At 56.7% G+C, this 18,219-nt stretch overlaps 7 protein-coding genes across 7 annotated transcripts; 4 read left to right on the top strand and 3 right to left on the bottom strand.

Moving 5' to 3' along the window:
* The first annotated feature begins 437 nt into the window (after window positions 1–437).
* N656DRAFT_44670 (uncharacterized protein) lies at window positions 438–2,369 on the top strand. Its single transcript, XM_064809674.1, has 2 exons — window positions 438–2,147; window positions 2,213–2,369. Exon 1 carries the CDS (start codon window positions 522–524, stop codon window positions 2,094–2,096), a length of 1,575 nt encoding a protein of 524 aa, XP_064675095.1. The 5' UTR covers window positions 438–521; the 3' UTR covers window positions 2,097–2,147; window positions 2,213–2,369.
* On the bottom strand, window positions 2,253–4,132 carry N656DRAFT_841179 (uncharacterized protein). Its single transcript, XM_064818979.1, has 2 exons — window positions 3,912–4,132; window positions 2,253–3,850 (listed from the first exon to the last, which is right to left on the bottom strand). The coding sequence occupies exons 1-2, from the start codon at window positions 4,001–4,003 to the stop codon at window positions 2,578–2,580; spliced, it is 1,365 nt and encodes a 454-aa protein (XP_064675094.1). The 5' UTR covers window positions 4,004–4,132; the 3' UTR covers window positions 2,253–2,577.
* Window positions 4,133–4,348: 216 nt separating this feature from the next.
* N656DRAFT_773670 (uncharacterized protein) lies at window positions 4,349–6,658 on the top strand. Its single transcript, XM_064814105.1, has 5 exons — window positions 4,349–4,572; window positions 4,624–4,696; window positions 4,757–4,766; window positions 4,817–6,129; window positions 6,194–6,658. The coding sequence occupies exons 1-5, from the start codon at window positions 4,462–4,464 to the stop codon at window positions 6,322–6,324; spliced, it is 1,638 nt and encodes a 545-aa protein (XP_064675093.1). The 5' UTR covers window positions 4,349–4,461; the 3' UTR covers window positions 6,325–6,658.
* Window positions 6,659–7,302: 644 nt separating this feature from the next.
* On the bottom strand, window positions 7,303–9,149 carry N656DRAFT_793987 (cytochrome P450; the record flags this gene model as incomplete). Its single annotated transcript, XM_064817227.1, has 3 exons — window positions 7,303–7,504; window positions 7,661–7,880; window positions 7,982–9,149. The coding sequence occupies 3 exons, from the start codon at window positions 9,147–9,149 to the stop codon at window positions 7,303–7,305; spliced, it is 1,590 nt and encodes a 529-aa protein (XP_064675092.1).
* A 2,403-nt stretch (window positions 9,150–11,552) lies between these two features.
* Window positions 11,553–13,269, top strand: N656DRAFT_804278 (S-adenosyl-L-methionine-dependent methyltransferase; the record flags this gene model as incomplete). Its single annotated transcript, XM_064818328.1, has 7 exons — window positions 11,553–11,673; window positions 11,727–11,749; window positions 11,813–11,939; window positions 12,009–12,046; window positions 12,102–12,277; window positions 12,335–12,754; window positions 12,817–13,269. The coding sequence occupies 7 exons, from the start codon at window positions 11,553–11,555 to the stop codon at window positions 12,845–12,847; spliced, it is 936 nt and encodes a 311-aa protein (XP_064675091.1). The 3' UTR covers window positions 12,848–13,269.
* Window positions 13,270–13,481: 212 nt separating this feature from the next.
* Window positions 13,482–14,926, top strand: N656DRAFT_793985 (uncharacterized protein; the record flags this gene model as incomplete). The annotated part of the gene is made up of 2 exons (XM_064817226.1): window positions 13,482–13,653; window positions 13,722–14,926. 2 exons carry the CDS (start codon window positions 13,482–13,484, stop codon window positions 14,924–14,926), a joined length of 1,377 nt encoding a protein of 458 aa, XP_064675090.1.
* Window positions 14,927–15,577: 651 nt separating this feature from the next.
* On the bottom strand, window positions 15,578–17,953 carry N656DRAFT_833783 (S-adenosyl-L-methionine-dependent methyltransferase; the record flags this gene model as incomplete). Its single annotated transcript, XM_064818698.1, has 1 exon — window positions 15,578–17,953. The coding sequence occupies one exon, from the start codon at window positions 17,951–17,953 to the stop codon at window positions 15,635–15,637; it is 2,319 nt and encodes a 772-aa protein (XP_064675089.1). The 3' UTR covers window positions 15,578–15,634.
* Between the last annotated feature and the right edge of the window lie 266 nt (window positions 17,954–18,219).

Below are 18,219 nucleotides of genomic sequence, written 5' to 3'. Positions count from 1 at the left end.
TGATACCTAACATTCCACCCTTTCAACTAGCACAATTCAATTGCCCATCCGCAGTGTCATGAGACTGATCTGCGCCTGGATCTGGAATTGTCCAGAAGAAACGTGGAATTCAGGGGTTCTGTACCCCGCCTCGCCCGCCTCGCCCGCCAACCGGATATGGTCAGTGCTCTTATCTTATCAACACCCTTACTTTGCGACCAGCTGTTGGCCTGCTTGCATCACCTGGACGCGAGCCATGAATCTTTCGTCAGAAGCGATCGCGGTAGCTGATGCAAGAAAGAATCTACCTTTCACCAAAAACCGCAGAAGTACTGGGCATATTCTAATCCCAACAGAACTGTCAAGACTTTGAGAACTTGCTATCTTAGCTGTATCGTCGGAGGAGTGCGACAAGTGGGGAGCTCTTGCTCTTTTAACAGTCACCTACAAAGTAAACAAAACGACCTTAACCAGATTTCCATCTGACTGTTCGCCTCCACCGTTTAACAAGACATCGGTCGATCCGCCCGCGCCAGCAAGCCATGGCGGGAAACTCGCCTCCCTCGCCGTCGCACTCGCAGCTCCCGCCCGTGCCGTCAAGCCCAACATTCTCGTACGCCTCGACCGCGAACCCGCTGTCGCAGTACAGCCTCCCGCTCCCACCCCCGCCACGCCCGGCCCACCCCGTGCTCACCAAGGCCGACCTGGAGCAGTCGCAAACTGCCTACGCCGATCTCCTCGCCAGCGCCAAAGCCTACCGCCTCGCCCTCGCTGCCCTGTCAACCGCCGCCTCAGCCTTTGGCGCCGCGCTAGAAGCCTGCGCCCGCCTGAAGGAGGCCCGCGCCGAAATCATCCACAGCCCCCCGCCGCCGCCGCCGGCCGCACCAGGAGCCGACCCTTTGATAGGCAACAATTCCAACCCCGCGCCGGCAACAACTACCACAACTACAGCAGCACCAGCACCAGCAGCAAACCGCCCCGGCGCCGGCGAAAGCTGCACAGCGGACACCCTCCTAACCGCCGCAGGCCTGCACCACCTGGTCGCCAACCACCAGCACATCCTCTCCGAAACAGTTTACCGCTCCTTCGAAGTACCCCTGCTGCACGAGCTCGACAAGTGGCGGGCGGCCGTCGAGGACGAGGAGGAGAGATACACACGCGAGGTGTCGACGCGCAGCGCCGAGATCCGCCGCCTCGAAAAGGACGGGCTTAAGCAGCTGCAGCGGCAGGGCCGGCGGCGCGATGTCGCGCGGTTTCGGGCGCATTTGGTGGAGTTGACCGCCCGGTTGGATGGGTTGACGGCGCTGCATGCCATGCATGCGACTACCTTGTTGAGGGAGAGTCAGGATACGAGTTTGAGGATTTTGGATGCTAGCTGTAGTCTGGTCAGGGCGGAGGTGGATATTTTTGAGAGCTTGGCCCGGAAGGGGTGGTCGGGGGGTGGGTTGGAGGATGTGCTTGAGAAGGGGGTGGATTTGTTTGCGGCTGAGATGGACCCTCTCCTTGCTGGGACGGGAAGGGGTGGTGCCGGGGTTGGGGATGGTGGCGGTGTGGGCGGGGAGGGGCCGAAGCTGTTCAGCATCCTCCCGCCGAGGAGCATACTCGCCGATACGGCCGGGCCGGGGGCGGACCAGCGGAGCCACGCGCGCTCGGACAGCCTGCTGGTAGGGGTGGATGCGGAAAACCGCTACCAGAGCCTGGTTGGCGCCGTGGGGGGGAGAGAAAGGGATCGTGACGCAGAGAGCGTCTTTTCTGATTTCAACCGGTCGCGGAACGTGCGGCCTTTTTCGCCGCAGCCGCAGCCGTTGAAGTTGAACCCGGAGGATCTGATTGGGAGTTTGGAAGAAGACGCTATGGAGCCAGAGAAGGGAAAGCAGCAGCAGCAAAACACCAAACTGTTGCATGGCCATGACCGGCAGGAAGACACTGACGAAGGGTGTCCCGTGGAGGACAGTCGGGGGGACGACAACGAGGAGGAACATCCCTGGCGTGACGAGGGGCTACGGCGCCGGACGCTGTCGGGAGATGAAGAAGAGCAAGAACGAGTTGGCGCAAGCCTAGGGGATCCGATGCACGCACGAGAGGAGAGCTGGAGCGTCGCGAGTGTTAATACATGATGCCGTGTTTTTAACGGTCTGAGTCAGGTACTTTGGGAGGCTAGGTGCCTTGTTAGTGCAGCCAAGATTTTCCACGTAAAAATCATCCTCTCGACTACCCCTTCTAACAGAACCAGCGGGTGGCAGAAGTACCGAACATGTTCTGAGCAATTTGTACAAGTACTAGTACATACAGCTGGAGCATCTTAAGTATACCCTCAATTCACATTCTCACAGGCCATGTACGCCTAGAGTTGATGGATCTGGATGATGTTGGTGATTACAGAGACGATAGAAATATCTGCAGTTTGTGATAACGAGTTGTATAACGCCCCGTTGCCAGCAAGTCTCGAGTTCTGCGTGAGCGGCCTTATGCACATCTTGACCACCATCCCTTGCAGTCTGTGAGGCACAGTTCCTGCCTCTCGCATCTCCCAAGCGTAAAATCGTTATGTACTCCGTAAACACCATGCCGCCAGCCAAGCAAAACTCAATTTCGTCCTCAGTCGTCCTTATCCGCATCTCGAATCTCCCCACCAAACAACCCCAGCAAGAAATCCAGCCACCACATAAGCTTCCAGTACAAGCTCGCCTTGTTCCAGTCAAACTCGCCCGTCTCAGTGCGCGGCACTTCGCTTCCAATCATGGCGCCATTGAACCACTTTAGAAACGGGATATGATTCGTGGCGCGCTGCGTCCACGACTGACCTGGCAGCAGCGCCGACTCGGGGGGAAGGATCTTAGCCTTCCGCACCGTCGGGATGGCGCGGCAAAACTCGTTGTCCGGCTGATGAGCCGGCGCCGTGCCCGCCGCGGGAACCATGCCGTGGCCACCCGCTGCCACCTGCTGCTGCTGCTGCCCGGTGACGGTGCTTGACGAGGTGGTGCTTGTCCCGGCCCCGTTGGAGGAGCCCACCGTCATGGTGTCGGCCGTGGGAGTTGACGAGATCTGCGAGTGTGGTGGCGACCAGTTAGTGTTGTCGAGGTCCTCCCAGGGATTCTGGCCGGCCCGAGGGGTGGGGTTTCTTGGTTGACTGCCCCTCCTGCGGAATGACGACGATGGAGTCCGCTGATGCGGCTGCGGCACGCTGGCGAAGGACAAGGCCGGGTCCGGGATGGCCTCGTCGCGGGACGGGGGAATGCCTTGGTAGGGCTCGGCGTAGACCAGGTGGCCGAGGATGGTTTGCGGGGATGAGAAGATGGCGGCTTCGGCGGCCTCGGCCGACTCGAACGTCACTTTGACCCAGTGCTGGCCGCTGTCGGCCCGGTTGACCTTGGCCCGCTCCTCCGGGGTGAGGGCGCGCCGCCGGACCAGGGCCGGGTCGCGCAACTCTGACTTGTACCGTCTGCTCTCGGCCGGCGGGTCGCGCGAGTAGTCTTCGCATATCCTGCCGGCGAGCTGTTCGTAGTGGTTGATGGCGGCGTATTGCTGTGCCGCGGACCGGTAGCCGCGCAGTATGACTTCGGTCGGCTCGCGTTGCTTGAAGAAGCGCGCTTGCGACGGGTTGCTGCTCTCGTCCAGGGTCTGCTGGGAGGAGGTGGACGGGACTAAGGTTGGTAGGGTTGGTTTCCGTTGTCCCTGGGCGGGCGCACTTGTCTGCTGCGCGTTTTGGGCTTGGCTAGCGATCCAACTGCTGAAGATCTTGTCGGCGGCTGCTATCGTGGGGTCCTCCCTCTTTGCGGGCGTGGCGGTTTTGGACCTCGATCGCCTCGTTGACTTGCCAAAGGAGCCCGTCTCGTGCGTCATTTTCCTCGATCGGAGCGAGCCGTCCTGGCTGCTGCAGAGTCAGTCGCGTTGCTGCTTTGTCGCGGAAGTGTGATGGGGAAAATGCATACTGCGGAAAGACCATTGCATAAGGCCTTTGTACTCCGTCGTCACCGACATACAACTCATCGTCGGGCACATTGTGCAGAATTAAGGGAGCCATTGCAGATATGCCGCTCGCCGCTGGCCAATGGATATCTGGGTGCTGTTTTTAAAAGTAGGGCGTGAAATGCCAACACTGAACGAATGGGATGTTCAAATGTAATGTACTTTGCACTTGCAAGCATGGAAATGCGACGCGATTTTTGGTTGGAATCTGCCCAGCAACGGAGCAACCAGCTAGCGAAGACCGTGAAGTGATGCAGCCCGCTTAATTGCATAGGTACCTGGGTACCTCCGTACCTAACGCTAACAATTCACTTAGCATGTGCGCGTTGACACCGTATTTACTGTGAACGCCAATGGCGAGAACCTTGCAGGCCGATAAGATAAAGGGCTGCTGGTTGCTCTTTAAGCAATCGTCTCAGGCTTCCCGCCTGCTGCATTTACAGACCTCGGACCTCTGTATCTCTACCTTGCATCTTCATCATGGAACCCAGACCCAAAACAGAAAACAACGAAATGGAGAGACGAAACAGGCCCGCAAAGGCCGCCAAAGAACGTCGGGAACCCAGATACCACGTCTATGTCCGGCTGCCCTTCAACCGAGGAACATTCGTCGAGCCTGGTACAGTAAGTTTTGCACTGTGCTATTCATGGGCCCGAAGCTGACCTTCCATCAAGGTGGATTGGGACGAGAAGAAGTCCGAGGCGCTATGGAGCGTCCTGTCTGATTCTTCGCTCGCCGATGTTGACTGTAAGTTCTATCCTGTCTTGCTCGCATCCCATCCGCTGTTTTGCTGACGGAGGCGAACAGGGACCAAGCTGTGAGTCTGTATGAAGACAGGCCCATGAGTACCAACTAACACTGTGCAAGAGCAACGCAGTTCGAGGTGACCGTTGATTTCCTCCTCCAGATGGCCAACTACCTGTCGGAGCGCCACGCCGCCCAGCTCAGGGCGCAGATGTTGAAGGCGGCCGCGGCCAGGGGCTCCAACGCCCCCTCTCCGGTCCCCGGCGCCGAGCCTGCCCACCACGAGAAGACGAGACGGAGCTCAGGCGGCGGTGCCCGCGCTCCGTCGGCGCTCTCAGTCCGCAGGGATGCTGCCACCCCGGTCCCGAGGAATGACAATGAGGAACACGGCAGTCGTGCTCTCCCCTCGCGACCACGTCCCTCGCGCAACTCGTCCGGCTCCAATGTCACCGCCGCTGTCCCCTCCTCCCAAACACCCCAGCCCGCCACCACCTCCTCCTCCAGGCCCGCCACAGCCACCCGTCTAAGCGATCCTCAACAACAACAACGGCGCCGCTTCTCATACTTACCCGCCCAGCAACAACAACAACCGCATACAGGAGAAGACGCAGAAATGGCCGCCCCGTCCAGCCCGGCGCCTTCCTCTTCCTCCACCTCCACCACCACCTCTTCTTCATCCTCGTCCTCCTCAGATGACGATAGCATCGTGCAGAGCAGGATTATCCGCCGCCCGCCGCGCTTCGGCTCCAAAGACGCCACCGCAAATGCAACCGCCAGGGGGGGCAACCCCAACCGGAAAAAAAACAAGACCAAGCCTAGGGGTTTGTATAACGACGACGACAGCGGCGGCGGCGGGGTGGGGTTTGGGTACGACGACGACGACGATGACGACGATGATGATGATGACGCAGAGCCTGCTTTTCTCCCCTTCAAACGTACGACAACAACAACAACATCAGTCACCCCCACAGCTAGCAGCGGCGGTGGTGGTGGTAGTAGTGCTAACAGGGGTGGAACTAATGCGGGGAGTATGGGGTCGGACCTCGGGGCGACTCTGCGCGGCGACAGGGGTGGTGCTGGTTTGCAACGGCGTGGAGAGGCGGGGGATGTCGGCCCGTCGTTGTCGTCGTTACAGAAGCCCGAGTTGTCATCATCGGCAGCGGTGGCTGTTGCTTCCAGGCGGCAGCATCAGGGTACCGGGACCGCGGGCGCGGGCGCGGGAGGACGGAGGGGGCTACCTGCTCCTGCTATCAACACCCCTGCTGCTGGCCAGGCGCCTCCTGGCTATGGTGGCCCGCTGTCGCCGAGGAGGGCGGCCGAGCTCGCGGGCAGGGGGTATCATCATCAAGGGTCTGTGAGTAGTAGAGGGAAGGGCGCCTCAAGGGAAGGGAGTGACGGGACGCCTAGTATGGGGAGCAGCTTTAGTGATTTGGACGGCAAGTCTCGTGATGCAACCTTTTACATTTTCCATGGTTATTGCTGACAATGCTTTGGGGTTAGATGCTTCGGTCACGCAATCGGCCTTGGAGGAGGCTCTGGCCAGTCGAATGCAGGACGGGACCATCGGAAGCCGGATGAGTGTCATTGGGCAGGCGATTCGGAGCCGGTACTTGCCCAAGGCGAATCGGTAGTTGTTAGTTAGGTTGGGTTGAGCGTGGTGTGGCTACTAGCAATCCTGGGCATCAAGTTCACTATGTAGACTGTGGCGTTAAGAGGTTGGGTTGGATTTGAGGTTGGGTTAGTCTGGCGTCGGAGAGATTGGCCTTGTGCGATTCACTGTGGTTATGCAAGGGGTTTTGTGGTGTAGCGTCTCTTCACAGTAGTTTGTGTACCTGGTGAGACAATTTGGATTGTACAGGCAGGTGTAATGTAAGTTTGATGGAGACAGGCTAGGTTTCATTGATATCCGAGAGACCATCTTGGATAACTTATTCAGGGGCTATTCTCATGTGCAGATATGAATAGTTTTCCCTTCCCCGATGTCTAGACTGCCGTCACCAGGAGATCGATGCTTAGTACCGTCAACGACCTAGAGGGAATATATCCGAAGCTCGGCAAAGTGAACTCCTGCTATATTGGGCTTTTCTGGCTCAACTACAGCTTCACTCACCGGCTGCGTGTATCAATCTTGAACATAGCGACCAACCAACACCATGAACACCGCGGATTGCCAACCGATCTTATCCCCTTACCAAATATGAGGAAACCGATGGGCCGGTCTCATGAACATTACTTATGCATAAAGGCCACAGCCTGACAGATTGCTGCGACGAGGGCTCATGATGGTGGACTATATACCTATATCACTGTAGACGAATCCACCGCCACCTTGCCTCACCTCACCTATCACAGAGCACCTGCGCGACCACAAATCCTGGGCCCCAAGATACAGGCATATCAACCAATGCCGAACCAGTGCCATGAACATCCTGGCCCTGCTCCTGAAGAGCTGCTCCTTGTCCACTTTGAGACCATACCAACTCACCTGAAGTCAAGCACCATATGATACCAATATCTGCATATCCTGCCGTTCAAGGGCTCTCCTTATCCTCCCGGGCCAGTCGGCGAGAACATCCATGATGAACATGCACCCTCGCCCGATCAGCGGCTCACGCACGTGTCACACTAACCAAACAACCATACGGAAAAGAAGCTGTCAAGTTGGTCTGGGCAAGCAGCGGGCCCGAGTCCCGGGCCTCAATGGCCCGGAAGGCCCTGAAGAACTTGAACAGCGTGTAGGCGATCTGGGTGAGGGCGAACTGTTGGCCAAGGCAGATGCGTGGGCCTCCGCTGAAGGGTAAGTACTCCCAGCTGGTGACAAACCAGGGAGTGAGTGAGGCAGATGGTCAGCCGGTTGTTCCTAGAATACTTCCTATACGCAGGGTAGGGGTCGGCCGGTAGGGTAGGTATGTAGATTTGTGTATCAGCAAGCAAAAGGGGGGGGGGGAGGATAAGGAAATGACTTACCCAACCCGAAGATCCGACTCCCACCGTTCGGGCCGGAACTCGTCCGCGTCCGGTCCATATATCTCTTTGTTGCGGTGCAGCCCGTGAACTGACCAGCGGACCGGCGTCCCCTTGGGCACGAGGATGGGCTGTTTCCCGCTTGGCCCGCCGCCGCGGGGGAGTACGGTCTCCTTGCTCGCCGCTCGCGAGTTTGTGGACACGGGCGAAAAGAGACGCAGGGCTGCGTGTGATATGAATAATAGGTTCAGACATAGTTACGTGCATTTTATGATCAAACCATTGTCGAGGTTTAGTAGTAGAGAGTTAGGTGGACCAACTCACCTTCCTTGATGACATTATTCAGATACTTCAACCGCTTCAACTGCTCCCAGGTTGGGTGGTCATCCAGATCCGGAGCGCACACCTCGCAGCGCAGCCTCTCGACCGCGGCCGGGTGACGCGCCAAAAAGTAGAAAGCCGCCGTGATCGCGGATGCGGTCGTGTCCCGACCGGCAATTAGGATGGACAGGATCTGGTCCACGGCGTAGTCCTCAGGTGGGTTTGCCTTGAGCAGCTCATCGAGGAACACATAGCCGCGCTCTTTCTCCTTTGTTTCTGCCTCCGCCGCCGTCTTCTTGATGTAGAAGCGCACGTACTCGCGCAGCCGGCGGACCGCCTCCGTCAGCTCGCGGTGCGGGAGCATGAACAGCACCTGCCCGAGGCGGGATTTCTTTGCGCTCTCGCGGCTGGCGTACTCAAAGTCCTGAACAAACTGCAGCGCCTCGGGACTGGGCGCCGTCGTCAGCGTGTTGGTCGAGTAGCCCATCAGAAAGTCGGTCGACGCGTCCATGGTCATGTCGAGCAGCAGCGCCTGCATGTCGAACGTTTTGCCGTCGTCCGCAGGGATCGCGGCCAGCAGGTTGGCGATGTGCCGGTCGAAGCAGGCGAGGTCGGCGACCTGGTCTCGCACAAACGCCGGCCGCATCATGACGCGCGCCTTGTGCCAAGCCGCGCCGTTGCTGGTAAAGATGCTGTCCGGGCCGAGCACGGCCAGCACAGCGAGCTGCCGTGGGCCGGCGATGGGCCAGTCGTCGATCCGGGTCAGGATTGTCTTGACGTTCTCAACCTCGTTGGTCATGAGCACCCAGCTGCCCAGCGTGTTGGTGTAGTGGGTGGTGCCGCACGACGCGAACCGCTTGGCGTACATGTCGAGTAGCCTGTGGCTGTTGAAGGCGCGCAGCCCCTCGCTGAACGAGTCGAGTCCGAGGATTGGATCCTTGTGCGGGTACACGGCTACGGTTCCGCAGCCGAGAGCGCGGGCACGGCGGTAGAATAGATATTTCCTGACAAGCGAGAGGTTGAGCTGGACGGCGATGGCGGCAAGGGCCAGCAGGACGAGATACGAAGAGGCCGTGACATGGCTGCTGTTGATGATGAAGTGCGAACATGCACGCTGCAGCGCCCATGCTGAGAGGGGCACGCTGGCCACGGCGAGAGCAAGAAACTGCATGTCTGAGTGTGTGTGCGCTTTTGACGATGTTGTAGAGAACAGAGGGAGGCCGAATGCAATGCGTCTTGACCGACTTCCAATTGACAGCTTTGTCCAATTGTAGCTGACAAGCCCACTGCAGCTCTTTGTCGTCGGCGTCCCTGAGTACGTCCTCTTGGTTGCATATAAGTAGTCGTGTCCGGTAGGATCGCCACATTCATCACACCTCATCTCTTGACATGAGTGAGATGAGATCCCAATCCTTCGGGAAGAAGAGGCGGATAATAGTCGACTTATGTCCGTTGTATGGAGGAATGTATCCCTGGGGGATGTAGATCATCTCACGATGCAACCCCGCCCGGAGTTGCTGCAACGAAAGGCAGGTGAGACGGTGCGAGCTCTTCTATCTTCACTTCCATTGGAAATGTGAGACTGGTTGGCTCGTTAGATGGGCATGCGCTTACGGAGGTACATCTCCACCGAATGGACATGTTCACCTTATCATTTTTCTCTTTTGACATCAGAATCCTCGCCCCGTCTTCAGCTCCGCCCTGGCACCACCAGCAGGACACGAAACCCGATGGCTCTGGGTACTTATCGGCCAACCTGATTCCTGGCCTCAGAAGGATCGATCCATACCGGAAGAAATGCAGGCTGCTCCTCCTGGCTGAGTCCGTGGCCTTCCGGCGCCCTATCACTCATCTCTGCTTTGGTCCAGCTCCAAATCCGGCGTTGCAGCAATCCTTTTAGAGCACCAACAAGACCGCCGATGGTGTCCAGCGCCGCCGTTTTTGGACACAGATTCACGAGCCCTTCCAGGACGGATCCGTCATTGGCTGTATCCCTTATAAGACACGGCCAATGCTCGCCATCCGAAGCACCCTTCCCCGTCGCGAGGTAGCCGACGCTGGTTCCCTCGTTGCCGCCGGTTACGGCAAGAGGACTGGGCGTTCCATCGCGGTCTAGTCCTCTATGGCTGCTACCCCCAGCAGAAATGCGTCGGGATAATAGCCATTCCTAGAGGGTGGCGCCACCTTTTGGTGACGTCCAGCCACGCTATACAAGCACCTTTCAGACATCTCTGAGCTGCCATGACTCTTGGTCACCGTCCTTCCCGCGCAATGTGAAGGAGAGACACATGTTGAGCTCATACTCTGGGTGCTGCGGTGAATCCGTCAGTAAGGTAACTCAGACGCAGGGAAAAGTTGGGGTTGATTCCTTACCTACTACCAAGGACGCCTGCTTGTTGCTGCTATACGAAATTTGCGCGGAGGACGCTCGATATTTTGTAGAGTAGGACCTACTCTAACCCAACATGATGTAGCCTGCTGCTGACTTCAAATGGTTTGGTGGAGCTCCTGGAGTTCTGGAGGATCTGGCAAGTTCGCTCCGTTGTAGCTGCCGTCTCTACCTACACCATGAGGTTCCCATACAACGGGCGTCGGTAGCTACCTGATCTCCGTAAGCACTTTCCCCAGTCGACGAGCAGGCCCTCATCTTCAGCGAAATGCGATCTTATTGCCGCGGTACTATGTTACCTTTCATGTTCTTGGCCTGGTTTAGCTTTTGCTACCATCGCAAACTTCGATTTCAATGGCGGTTTTTCTCACCTCAGATTCTTCTCAACCAGCGACATTCTGAGCTGGAAGTGCCGAGACCAAGAATTTCATAGAACCCACCTTACTCACGATAATCGTTGTCATCTCGAGTGCTTATTGTGGATTTTATAAGTTCCTGTCTTCAACCCAAGTGCTTACTGCTTGGTAACTGGTCAGGGTTGTTCCCAGCCGTTTCCAGGTCACTCCGTCCATGAGCCATGGACGGAAATGGGAGATATTGGGGATTCTGGTAGTTAGGTTGCTTGGCGGTGATCGAAGCCGAACGACTTTCAAGCCACTCTCGATGTAACCCCACACGGTCTACACCTAATCCGTCGACCACAGCAACGCCACTACCGCATGGGGGATGCCGCGATCCCCGCTGGACTTTTTCGGTCTGTACTGTAGCTTCTTAGACTCCTCCCGATAGAACGAAAGTGCGGAAGGTCAACCTCTAATCGGTTTATCCTACCCGCCTGGCCTACGGTCACAACCCCTTTTCCTTCACGAAGTTCATTTATCACTGCAGGGCCGTAGCCAGCTCATCTGCGTGTGGTACCTGAGACCTGACCGTTTTAGATCCCACCCGATCTTACCCTCAAACAATGGCAACCACAGGAGACATTTCCAGCTCACAGGACAAGGGCATTATCCACCATCGGCCTCCTAGTGTAATAGAAGCAATCGAAGTTGACGACACTGTAATGCGTTCCCTTGGCTAAGCTCTCTGCTGTGAAGACTCGTCTAACGATCCGGCTGACAGTTGGAAGATGACGATCTGGACGCTACGTAAAATAGACTCTAACCCCTTGAACTTTTGATGTTGATGGGTTTAACACAGCAGCTGTCATGTAGGGGCGAGTCGAGCTATGCCACTTCGCTAGCTTCAAGTGTCGTCGACTATCCAGTAGAACATGGCCGGCGTTACCACGCTTATCGGGACGGCAGTACGTAGGCTTATCCTCCGGTGCTCAGTTTGGTACTGACATGATTCTCGTAGAATATTCACGACCGAATGACGAGGTAACTCTGATACCAGTATTTCATCGCACAGTCCAACATCTGACATGGTCCCCTTGTTACTAGCAAGAGATGGACCGCCTGCTACTTCTTCATGAGATTATGACCCGTGTCCAAGGCGGCCTCTATTCTGCCCCCGTCGAGAAGGAGAAGATCAAGCGCATTCTCGATATTGGCACCGGGACTGGCGTCTGTAAGAACCCCTTGACTAGATCGTAAATGCCGGCACAGGGTGTGGTACTAGTGCTGATTTTCCCAAAAGGGGCGATTTCCATCGGCGATGAGTTTCCCGAAGCCACGGTGAGTGCCATTCATGCCTTTGGCAGGGCCAACATTTCTGACTTAGAGTCGCAAGGTGATCGGTAACGACTTGAGCGCCACCCAACCCACCTTCGTGCCTCCCAACGTCCGCTTCGAGATCGACGACGTTGAAGACCCATGGGTCAACGATCACAAGTATAGCTGGATTTTCTGCCGCTACATGGCCGCCAGCATCTACGACTGGCCAAAGCTGGTGGCCAACATTTACGAGTTTGACCCCTCTCTCACCTTCCCCCCTTCTTTCCTCTGACATAATGGCTGTGATAGGAACCTAGAACCTGGCGGATGGTGTGAATTCCAGGACTTCGACCTGCAGTACTACTCCGATGACGGGTCGCTGAAGCAAGATGACGCGCTGCTAGTCTGGATCTCGACGCTGCTCGACGCGGCGCGGTCGCTTGGGCGAGACCCAAATCCCGGCTCCAAGCTCGAAGGGTGGGTGAAAGAAGCCGGGTTCGTGAACGTCGTCCACAAGCGGTACAAGATCCCCATTGGGCCGTGGGCTCGGGACCCGCTGTTGAAGGAGATTGGCACCTACAATTACAAGCAGGTGGACGGCGGAGTGGAGGGTCTGTCGATGAGGCTGTTTACTCGAGTGCTGAAATGGGAGGAACAGGAGATCAAGGCGCTGGCGGCCCGGGTGAGGAAGGACCTGGCGAATCCAAGGATCCATGCCTTGTTTGACTTGTAAGTCGTGGTTTCCCGGCGTCAAACTTCAGAGAAGGGTGCAGGCTGATTGAAGTTGTTAGTCATGTTGTTTACGGCCAGAAACCGGAATGATGACTACCAGTGGATAGCGGGGATGGCGAAGGGAGTTCTGTCCGTCGACTTGCACCTGCACCGAACTCTGTTAGGAGGCCGAGACCAAAAAGGCGCCTAATATGCACAGAAGGGGTTACACGAGATATGACGAGAAGGTACTACACTGCAGTTCCATCTCAAAGGGGGTTGCACCAACGTACCTCGCTTCTTTGAGTCGTTTCTGTGAGGGGCTGGAAATCTTTGGTGGAATTTTGATTTCTCTAACACTAGTTTGGGAGAAGACCTGCTCAAGCCTTGTCTGAGCACAGGAAACAGCAAGGCTGACCTTTATTAGTATGATGACAAAGAGAGCGGGCCATTTTGCAGAAGCACAAAGCATGTAAGCCGTCTTCTGCACCTGCAATGAATTCGTCAAAAACAACCTGGAACGATTCACACTTTCACAGTCTCCCAGATCCAGATCTAGCGTTATCTCCACACTCCGCCAAGCCAAGGAACAAAGATCTGGGATCGGCAACTTCCCGCTCCTGATCCCTGTTGCCCCAGTCTTTTCCGCTTTTCCGCCCTCCGCCGTTGGCCCATTCGGCCCCCAACCCGGCCAAGGAGGGCCAAGGATTACGTAAATTGAAAGGCCCCCGGACGCGGACTCACGATGCCCATCCTCCGCTTTAGCTCGGCCAGCATCTCTCCGCCGCCGCCGCGACAGCAGCGCACCATGGCTGCCTCGGGGATTGTAGACCCCACCAAGCCGGGGAAATACCCCGTGATCCTCAGCGATGCTCTGCTGGGCAAGCCCTCCAAGGAGGCATACACGGCGATACGGTGTAAGCCCGCTAAAGACGGTGTCGCTTTACGGCTGTGCTCACTAACATAACCCACTACCTTGCAACAGACAATCACCGCCCAACTCTCTCGTCAGAAACCGCTCCAAACACTGCGCGGCTAAAGAAGTCCGGCAACGACGGTTCTTACAACCTCGGCTTCGATGACCAAGGCAACAAATACCAATACAATGGCGCCCGCACCACCGACGACGGCAACTACGCCCTCATCTTCGACCCGGCCCGCAAGGCCTTCGTGCTGCACCGCATCGACTCTACCTTCCACATGAACCTGACGCGCACCCCGACGGAAACCAACGCTGAGAGTCTGCGCAAGCAGTTCCCCCAGCTCGAGGTCAAGACGGGCACAAGCAGCAAGCCCCAGAAAGGCAAGGGCACCACCGCCGCCGCAGAGAAGTCACAAGCCGGCAGCGGCAGCAGCAAAGCAACCCCCGCCAACAAAGCCACCAGCAACACGTCCAAAGCGACAACCAAGAGCGGCACGGGCAAGACCGACAACAGCAGCAGCAAACCCGACAACAAGACTAAGCAAACCAAGTCCATCAGCAAGAGCGTGGCCTTGACCCTCCCGTCGGCTCCACCTCCACAACAACAACAACAGCAACAACAACAAAAACAACAACAAAAACGGGCACAAGGCTCAGACGACGAAGATGAGGATGACGACGACGACGCCGACGACGTGCTCACGGTCGAGTACCCCGGCGGCAACCCATCATCCTTCCAGCCACCCGTCAGCCGTGCCCCGCCCGTGGCAGTTACCCGGCGGTGGTCCGAGTTTGCGCGGGAAATGCAGAGTGAGACCGACGATGAGGGCGACGAGATGATGGCTGATGCCGATGCCTCTGTGGGTCTTGGGCTGGGGCTTGGGATTGGGGCTGGGGCTGGGCGAGAGGCGGAGGAGGAAGGCTATGGCGGGGAGGAGGAGGGGTATGAGGAGGAGGGGTATGAGGAGGAGGGGTATGAGGAGGAGGAAGAGGAGGAGGAGGAGGAGGATGATGAGGGGCAGCAGGGGCAGGGGCAGGGGATGAGGGGGTTGCACGGATTTGGTGGTTCTGCCGCTGCTGCTGCTGCTAATCCTGTCGCGGTTGAGCCTGAGGTGTATACCTTTGATGCTGGGTCTGAGGATGGGGAGGGGGCTGAAGGGGATGAGGACTTTGGGGATCTGGAGGCTGATTTGGAGGCGGAGATGCTAAAGGAGTTTGATAAAGTCCAGGATGAAGGGCATGAGAGCGAGGTGAGCGAGGAGGAGTGATGCTGTCATGCCGGGCGGGCTTGGTCTGATGTTGATATGGAAGAGGGGGTTTGCACTTTGCACTTGGGTGGGCAGCGTTGGGATTACCGTTTCTTCTCTGGTTTGCGGATGCTTTTGGCTTAGCCTGGGTAGTTGTAAGGCGTTCTGGGGCATGGGGTGGTGTCGTTCGTTCTACTTTATCACGGAGGGTTTGCAATTGACTTGGGTTTTCTTTCCGAACTTATGGCACAATGCTGTACTGTACTTGCCTGTCTTTACATATGCTGGGTGGGCGGGTATCCATTGGTATCGAGTTAAGGGGCGGATCGTGCATGACACAGTTCAATTAGTGAGTCTTCCGATGATCTGTAACCTCTCTCTCTTACTCCGGTCCCGTCAATATTGCCGTTCTATGACACATCTTTGCCCCAGATCCGTGTCTTACAGGCACCCCCAAACCCAGTATAGCAGGCATATGGCATGCATTTCCCATCAAAGACATTAATGCTCCAAGGCAGTGATCACATGATGGCCGAGCACGAACCGTACCCAAATGCCCGTTTCAAACACGCCCTCCAAGGCCACACCATTTTCCATCAGGATTAAATGAAATGACGAACACGACCTCACCTCCCTGATCCACGCCCACCGCCGGTGATTACCAACCCTCACCCGCCAGTTCTGGTAGTTCTCTCAGGAGAATCAAACACAGCGTCAATCCGACAACTCCTAAGGATTGTCCGCTGAACCTCCCCCGAGCGCGGCCTGGTTGATATCGTCGCCGCTGTCTCCGGTCAGATCCACCACGTTTGCATAATCCAGGGCTGGTCTGTCATCTTGGGCGAAGTCATCCTCAGCGCGGAGCGTCTCGCTCCTGTCTGACCTTGCGTCATCATCCTCCTCAGGTTCATCGCTGCGCGGCCGTCTCCTCCCCAGTGGAAAGGCAGACGAGGACCGCCGCTTGCGTTTTCCGAGGTAGACAACCTCCTCCCTCCCCGCCTCTCTTTGTTGGCCACCAGCATGGTTATCTCCATCCCTTCTGTCTTCCACATCCAGGTCAATAACACCCGGCGGCGGCAGGTTTCCGCGACCCCGCACCACAGCAGCTGGATCGAACCCGTCCTGCTCGAGCAGCCAACGGACAAGATGCTCATAGAAGACGCGCACAACCGACGGCGCAAAGGCGTTGCCGATCTGTTTCTTGATGTAGCTGCCGCGAAACCGGTGCCAGGTCGGAAACCCTTGCAGCACGGCGTACTCGAGCAGGGTGAAATCACGCTTGCCGGACCAGTGGTAGTTTTGCCCGCCATTGCATGTAATTGTCTTGGCCAGCCGGTTCGGGTCCCAGGGCGGTTTCGGCGGGTTCCACTGCCGGCAGCGGTCCGGCTGGTGGAGTGCGTGGTGGTGGTTGCGGCCATCTCGGAACATGCGCTCCAGTGGAGCAAGCGCTGCCTTGGGCGTCATCCAGGGTTTGAGTCCGCCCGTGCCGTTCTTGCTGTGTGTAGGGGGTGGTAGTGGCGGGAGTTTCTCACCGGGAGCGGAGCCGACCATGAGCAGCCGTCGTCGCTTTTGCGGGACGCCGTAGTTCGCTAAGGGCGTTACCTTCCAGCGTACAGAGTATCCATGCCTTGTGAATCCGTCCATTAGCATGTTGAAATAATTGCTGAACTTTGGGCTAAGGATCCCAAAAGTTTGCTCCAACGTAAAGAGTCTTGGACGGAACTTGTTTATGAGGTCGGTGCAGGAAAAGAGCACGGCGATGTTGTCATCGTCATTTCTGCCTGCCACGGTGTGGGCCGGTGACCAGAACTGGCAGGGAGGCGAGAGGTGCAACATGTCCACGTTGTGGTGGATATCTTTGTCTTGGATGAAGTCGGTTACCTCCATCTGGTAGATTCTACTGTCGGGGAAATTGCTCTCTAGCGACTCGACCGCGTTGGCCCAGTGGTCGACGGCGAAAAGAAGCTTCACCCCAGCCCGCTCGATACCCCTCGAAGCACCACCCGCACCAGCAAACACGTCCCCCGCAGTGTATTTCTGCCCGGGGAAAAGCATCAACGGCCGAGCACTTCCGGGAGATTGACTGCCCTCGGCGTTCAACGCCGGACGACCTGGTCCCTGGGGGTTGTGTGACCCTCCTGGGATCTTTCCCCCCCTCCAACAGTTGAGAACATGTTCGTCCTCCATCCGGTATTCCATGTCGGCATCCCTCTGGTCGACACGCTCTAGTGCCCATTCACATGGCTTTGGGCAGTCACCGTTGTAGTGGACGAGATACCGGTATCGGCATACAAGGTGCCCGTGCTGTTCTATCCAAGCCTTTCCCATCTCGGCGTAATCGGTGGCATCAAAACGATGCTCCGGAAACGGAGCATTCGTTACTCGCAACTGCCTTATTGACTTGACCAGTCCCACTGGCGCATTTACCAGGGCCTGCTCTTTAGACGGCCTTGGATCCGAGTTGGATATTTCGGCGATTTGCACCAATTCGTTCAGCCTGCATGGCAGCATGCCGTTCAACTGCCGAGTCCGTGAGTAGCCGTAACCCCAGATCTGAACTTCGCTGCTGGATTCGGGTTGAAGGAGACGCTCAATCCTCAGAAAGGTTATCCTGAATCTCCCAAGCGGTTGCTCCAGCTCAACGGTTGTTCCAGGCCTTAACCGTAAGCCACTATCCAATGTGAGACTCGGAATCTCTGTTCCGACGACCTGGGCTCTTGGGAGTGGAAGGTTTGCATTTGAGATAGGATCATCGTCGCCGGTTAGATCGATTATCTCAGCGATGTCGTCACCGAGAAAGTCCTCGATAAAATTTTCAATGACATCCGCCCGATCATTGTCGCTGGAAGGAGTAGATTGTACACTTTGACTTTCGTCGCGATGGAGATCTCTCTGAGCGAGCCAGTTCTCGAACTCCCGGGCGTCCCCGGCTTCCTCTCGGACACGCCTGATTCTGGTGCTGTAATCTTCAACACCATCATCGTCGTCGTCGACAATTAGTGGATTTGATAAGGTTCCAGCAAGGGAACGGCGCTTAGCGCTTTCCATTATAGCTGGATTGCAGGGAGTAGAAGTGAAATCGAAAAACAGACCTAGACAAGAGAAAAGAACGAAGCAGCACGGTGGCACTACTAGGTCTTATATGTGGGCAGAAGGGTTATGATTGTCTGTACTTTGAAGGCTTGCACAATACAGTTTGTTGGGTGAGTTACTGAAAGGCGGATTGACTCACGAAACTGTACAGTGGTTGAAGTTAGAAACGAAAGAGGAGGACGGCAAACTCTTGTAGAAATAGATGAGAACAATGTGGTGAA

Source organism: Canariomyces notabilis (assembly GCF_033297395.1).
Source record: "Canariomyces notabilis strain CBS 508.74 unplaced genomic scaffold N656scaffold_1, whole genome shotgun sequence".
Lineage (NCBI taxonomy): Eukaryota > Fungi > Ascomycota > Sordariomycetes > Sordariales > Chaetomiaceae > Canariomyces > Canariomyces notabilis.
This window is presented reverse-complemented; position numbering and strand designations above follow the sequence as displayed.

Coding starts and splice junctions, on each gene's coding strand:
- N656DRAFT_841179 (XM_064818979.1), bottom strand. CDS start 4,003: ATGGCTCCCTTAATTCTGCACAATGTGCCCGACGATGAGTTGTATGTC. Junction 3,851..3,911: donor TATGCAATGGTCTTTCCGCA/GTATGCATTTTC, acceptor ACTCTGCAGCAG/CCAGGACGGCTCGCTCCGAT.
- N656DRAFT_44670 (XM_064809674.1), top strand. CDS start 522: ATGGCGGGAAACTCGCCTCCCTCGCCGTCGCACTCGCAGCTCCCGCCC.
- N656DRAFT_773670 (XM_064814105.1), top strand. CDS start 4,462: ATGGAGAGACGAAACAGGCCCGCAAAGGCCGCCAAAGAACGTCGGGAA. Junction 4,573..4,623: donor CATTCGTCGAGCCTGGTACA/GTAAGTTTTGCA, acceptor CCTTCCATCAAG/GTGGATTGGGACGAGAAGAA. Junction 6,130..6,193: donor CAGCTTTAGTGATTTGGACG/GCAAGTCTCGTG, acceptor CTTTGGGGTTAG/ATGCTTCGGTCACGCAATCG.